This window comes from Palaemon carinicauda, chromosome 38 (genome assembly GCF_036898095.1).
Source record: "Palaemon carinicauda isolate YSFRI2023 chromosome 38, ASM3689809v2, whole genome shotgun sequence".
In the NCBI taxonomy this organism is placed as follows: domain Eukaryota; kingdom Metazoa; phylum Arthropoda; class Malacostraca; order Decapoda; family Palaemonidae; genus Palaemon; species Palaemon carinicauda.
Genome location: NC_090762.1, coordinates 54,380,006 through 54,386,005, shown reverse-complemented (window position 1 = coordinate 54,386,005; position 6,000 = coordinate 54,380,006). Strand labels below are relative to the sequence as shown.

Sequence of the window (6,000 nt, the reverse complement as noted above, 5' to 3'; positions counted from 1 at the left end):
AGACAGCCCGGGTAACATGGCTCTGATGGACCAAATCACAGCTCTCAGATGGGTAAGAAGACCCTGGAGGTTTGATTTGTTATCAAAATAAGCCATGGTCCCATAAAAAGAATCCTTTTCCCTTCTTTCCAGTCAAATGGATATCAATTCTTTCACGATCAGAATCTCACTATGCAGTATATTATGTTCGTGGGATGTTGTTTTATTTCTTTCAAATTTTTTAAGGTGTATGCGTATATCTAAAGCTCTCTTTTGTGTTCATTAACCCTTAATGATAGTAGATAGATCCAATTAACGTAGTTTAATCACTATTTATAATCCAATTCCCAGAACTGTTGAAGATTATGTAGACTTAATAACCTTGAAAACAAGACGTGAAACCTTCTTGTAACCAAGATCCAAAGAACACAAAAGAATAATATGGAAGGATGAGATAGATCTCTATTTAGTAGCAAGACAGAATTCAACGAGAGTAATCTCAGAATTGGATTTGATTTTCCATTGCTCTTGTTATCCCTTTCATTAAATAATATTTAACATGATACAGTATACATTTGAATTCAAAGAATTTAACTTTAAAAATGTTTCCTTATGTAGACTTTTTGTATTTGTATGATTTCGAGATAGTGTGACGCAGTTCCGGTAAGCCTTGCTGCTTCCTCCGGTGCCTTGGATGACCGCGGAGGTAGCAGCAGTAGGGGATTCAGCGTTATGAAGCTTCATCTGTGGTGGATAACGGGGGAGGGTGGGCTGTGGCACCCCTAGCAGTACCAGCCGAACTCGGTTGAGTCCCTTGTCAGGCTGGGAAGAACGTAGAGAGGATAGGTCCCCTTTTCTGTTTCATTTGTTTGATGTCGGCTACCCCCAAAATTGGGGGAAGTGCCTTGGTATATATATGTATGATTTCGATTTTAAAGGCAATTGACCTTAATGAATACCTGCATAGTACTTGTTTGTATGGGAGGACCCCAGCTGTCATTCTGTCTATACATCTATCTGTCTATATGGCTATATAGCCTCCTGGCTAGTACAGTGGTAACGTCTTTGCCTAGCATTAGCATGGTAGCAGGTCGATCCCCGCCAGGACCATGAGTTTAAGCTGTTTACTGGGGAGGCCACTACCGTGGTAGGGCACTACAGTGGGGGGTTGGGCTTGCCCGGCTGACGTTCTGGTGAGCATTTATTCTGATGGAACTGGAATTGAAACCAGACACCTTTAACCTTTATCATTATACAAGTATTTACCCATTAACCGCTCTATCTATTCATCTTTAGGTATGTACGATTGTGACAAAATACTGTATGAAAAGAAATATCACGGAAATCTAAATATTATCCTGAATGAAGGCTATGATATTGCACTAGTTGTTTAATTATGAATGGTGAATAATAACACTACACAAGTAAAATACATTATTGAGTAAACGATTTACGCAGTAGAAAAAAAAATAACTAATACAAAGTTCACAAAATGAGTAACGGAAATCTAAATATTTTCCTGAATGTCGTGTTTATTCTTAACAGATTCAAAAGTACATCAGCAATTTCGGCGGAGACAGAGACCTGGTGACTGTGTTTGGTCAAAGTGCAGGGGGAGCCAGCACCTCTTGGATGCAACTGACTCCTCTGACAAACAGTGAGTTTCTTCACTGTCTTTTGCTTGTCAACATTGGCGGTTTTGTCGCTGTTATGTAAATGTTGGTGAAGTATTATGATTTTAGAAGTTGTTCCACTTTTATAAAGTAGGTCTCAAGTAGTGTGAAATGGTCATGCTCTGAGGAATTTTATAAGAGCGTCAGTAGATTAGCTTGAAAAGCAAGATGCTATAAGCTCAAGGGTTTCAAGATAGAAAATAGTCCAGTGAGGAAAGGAATTCAGGAAACAGATTGAATAGTGTGCTTGAGTGTACCCTCAAGCAAGAGCTCTAACCCAAGGCAGCTGAAGGCCACGGTACACAGGCTATGGCACTACCTTAAGACTAGAGAACAAAGGCTTAATTCTGGGGGGGTCCTTCTAAAATAGCTGCTTACCATAGATAAAGATTCGCTTCTACCCTTACTAAGAGGAAATTAGGGACTGAGCAATATCAGCGATGTAGTTAACCCTTCGAGTGAAGAATTGCTCTTTATGTGAAATACTACTACACAGTTGACTATAGATTAATATAAATAGTGGTGGCCTAACATTAATGGCTCCTTACCTACCCATACATGAGGTGTGTATGCTATATTTACAATTGTGTGATAAACAGGGCCAATAGTCAGCCAGATGTCTGTAACTTCTGTTCCTCATTTACACAGAGACAGCCCCTAAAAACGAGGGCAGAGATCTCCTTCATCATATGATCCCCCAGAGTGGATCTGCGCTGGAATTATGGACGATTGACCCCAACCCAAAGGAGGGATTTTATCTGACTGCTGCTACACTGAACTGCAATTACACTGAGGTTATATCTGAACAACTTGAATGCATGAGGAATAAAACTTATTCAGAGATCTACGAGGCTAGCACAATAATATACGTAAGAGGAAGCCATTGTCTCTCTCTCTCTCTCTCTCTCTCTCTCTCTCTCTCTCTCTCTCTCTCTCTCTCTCTCTCTCTCTCTCTATATATATATATATATATATATATATATATATATATTTATATATATATATATATATATATATATATATATATATATATATATATATATATATATATATATATATATATATATATTTTATACCCTACCAGGGGTAGCTCCAGAGAGGAAAAAACACAATGCTCAACCACCCTCAGCCTTTAACGTGGGAAATATAAATACACCAATATCTTATTCATAAACTAAAACAGAAAGTTCCCTACACACTGCGCCACTAAACTCTATCTTGCCTGCGCTCTTGCGCTTCATGGATATCAAAGCCCCACTTTTCCATCATCTTCTCCTCTATCTACTTCATAAAGCTTCTGAGGTATTCCACTAACATATTGTTTTGCGTTCTTACCAAATGAACAAATCCCTCAAGAATACTGTGATTCATCCTTTTCTTTTCTTTTTTCTATTTCGGATAATTTCCACAGTCATCGCCATTTCTTCTTACATCATATATACTACAAAAAATAGTTCAACTCAACCGCTCCAATTTTTTAATTCAACATCGACACCAGGATTCCATATATGACAGTGTAGTCGGCAATCCTTACATAGACTCTCACATTGTCTTCTGCAGAATCCTCAAGTGTCGTAACAGGCTTTTGCACAAGTCCTCCTTCCTTTTTTTGCTTCGCGTATTCTTTGCCTCTCCTCTTCTTTTGTCTTGCTATGATCCGTTTTATTCACATCAAGATACTTATACGAATCAATTACTTCGTGTCTTCCATGATAACCTTCATTACCTCATCTCTATCGTTGCCATTAACGGCACCAAACCTTGTTCTTGCTCACAATTACTCTCAACTTTCTCCTCTTGCAAATACACTTTCTTACTCTCATAATTATCCACTTCTGCAGTTTCATATCATATTCACAACATCTTTTCTTAACACCCCCCCCCCCTACTTTACATGTACAGATGGACACTTTGCTCTAAGAAAGTGCGCCCTGTCGCAACCTTACTGTGCGGTGAGTTCCCCACCCACCACATCAGCCATCTCTCCCTACGCTACCTGTTTGGTTACTCGCTGTGTAGTAAAGATGTGACAAGGTGCATTTTTTTTTCGGAGTGGGGTGTGTCAGGAATTCTTCTCCTTTCCGTGATCTCTTCCCTTACCACATCCGTAGAGATGTTGAAAAGCCATAAAGACATAATACACCCTTCTATTAGGTTCCCTTTCACATCAAACTAGTCAGTTCTCTGCACGCATACTCTAATAACCGCTTCACTTCCATCATAAGATTTGTCCATATGCTTTCAACTCTTTGCCTCAACCCACGGTGTTCTTCCCCTATCAGCCCTTTTGTCTTCTGTCATACTTTCGCAATGAAATTTCTACCACATATCTTCCTGGTATACTAAGTGATTTATACCTCGATAATTTCTAATATATTTGTGTTTGTGTGCGTGTGGTGTATGCATTTACTTAATAGTAATAGTTCTCAATATCTTTAAGTCTACGTTTCTTGTTGCTAACCTTAGAGGTTTGTATCTAACTGTCCATATCAATACCCAAATAATTTGTTTACTAGATGTCTGCATGCGATGATTCATATTCCATAACAATTTTGAAATCAAATATTCTCTTTTTACTGAAGTAATTTTCCCTTATCAGAGTGACGACAGGGCAGAGGGAGGGCTTGGATTCAAAGCTTTGTGTCCTGTGGTACAAACTGATATGGAAGAGCTCCCTGAAGACTTTGAACTCGTCATACCTGAAGAGCCTCTCAAAACCTTAGAAAGAGGAGATTTCTTGAAGGTTCCCATGATGGCGGGGACAGTAAGGGATGAAGGATCTCTTGTCGTGGGACGTAAGTAACCCTGGTTTAATCTCATTATAATAGGATCCTTCATCATAGAGTGAACATAACACTGATTGAAATCCTGGATATTAGGATCTATCGTGTAGTATGTATGCATAAAGTTTTCAGTGAAGTCCTAGTCATTAGGATCAGGGAGGTACTAAACATTTGGATCACTTGGCATAAGTGTAGGAATCCTCAGGAAACTTCTACACATTGGGGTCTCTCATCATAAGACATAGACAGCCCTCAATGAAGTCCCATACAATAAGTTTGATCAATGTAGTCCGACATATCAGAGTCTTTCATTATATTACGTAGGCAACCCCCAGAGATGTTGAATACTATTTGATCTATCATCTAGTATTTCTTGTTGTAGGGAGTAAGTAATTTCACACAGTGAACAATAGCTTATTCTTCCATAGCTTCTTCTTCAATAAGTTTTCGATACTAGTTTCCAGCATCGTGAGACGTTAAGAACTCCCAAGAAATTCCAAGGATAGATAAGGGTCCCTCATCAAATAACCTAACCCAGTGAAGTCCTGGATAATTTTATCCCTCATTATGAGACATAAGTAACTTTTAATAAAGTTCTAGATATCAGGAATAATTTATGCATGGCATCATCAACTGCAAGTGAAGTTCCGCTAGTTGAAATCCTTGAGATATCAGTGACTTTAATTGAAAACCAAGATATTTGACAAAATAATCTTTCCTTGAAATCATGAATGTTAGGATCTCTAAACATATGGCAGGAATAACTCTTCCTAAGATTCTTCATTTTAGGATACTTCATCATAGGATAATAACTTCAGTGAAGTCAGCGAATCAAAATCTTTTCAAGATACACTGGTTTGATAAAAGTTTTCAACAGTGAATGGTAGCCGTTATTGGATGAGAAAAAACAATAAGGACTAAACTCGCTACAGGCCCCAGGCATCTGGTGGAAGTGGTTCCTAGGTCATTCACTTTTAGTTTTAAAACAGACCCTAGGGCTCTGGTGGAAGGGGTTCATAGGTCTTTCACTTTGAGTTTTAAAACAGGCCCTAGGGCTCTGGTGGAAGTGGTTCCTAGGTCATTCACTTTTAGTTTTAAAACAGACCCTAGGGCTCTGGTGGAAGTGGTTCCTAGGTCATTCACTTTTAGTTTTAAAACAGACCCTAGGGCTCTGGTGGAAGGGGTTCATAGGTCTTTCACTTTGAGTTTTAAAACAGGCCCTAGGGCTCTGGTGGAAGGGGTTCATAGGTCTTTCACTTTGAGTTTTAAAACAGGCCCTAGGGCTCTGGGGGAAGGGGTTCATAGGTCTTTCACTTTGAGTTTTAAAACAGGCCCAAGGGCTCTGGTGGAAGTGGTTCCTAGGTCATTCACTTTTAGTTTTAAAACAGACCCTAGGGCTCTGGTGGAAGGGGTTCATAGGTCTTTCACTTTGAGTTTTAAAACAGGCCCTAGGGCTCTGGTGGAAGGGGTTCATAGGTCTTTCACTTTGAGTTTTAAAACAGGCCCTAGGTCTCTGAGAGAAGGGGTTCATAGGTCTTTCACTTTGAGTTTTAAAACAGGCCCAA

The 6,000-nt window shown here is 39.2% G+C and overlaps 1 protein-coding gene across 2 annotated transcripts in view; it reads left to right on the top strand.

Moving 5' to 3' along the window:
• The window catches only part of LOC137630634 (juvenile hormone esterase-like), a 34,045-nt gene that overhangs the window by 5,909 nt on the left and 22,136 nt on the right, over positions 1-6,000 (top strand). For both annotated transcript variants that reach the window (XM_068362244.1, XM_068362243.1), the window contains exons 4-7: positions 1-52; positions 1,525-1,636; positions 2,301-2,521; positions 4,252-4,447. The exon at positions 1-52 is cut by the window's left edge and continues 22 nt beyond it. In XM_068362244.1, the coding sequence (XP_068218345.1) occupies positions 1-52; positions 1,525-1,636; positions 2,301-2,521; positions 4,252-4,447 (581 nt within the window). The remainder of the gene's footprint in view (positions 53-1,524; positions 1,637-2,300; positions 2,522-4,251; positions 4,448-6,000) is intronic.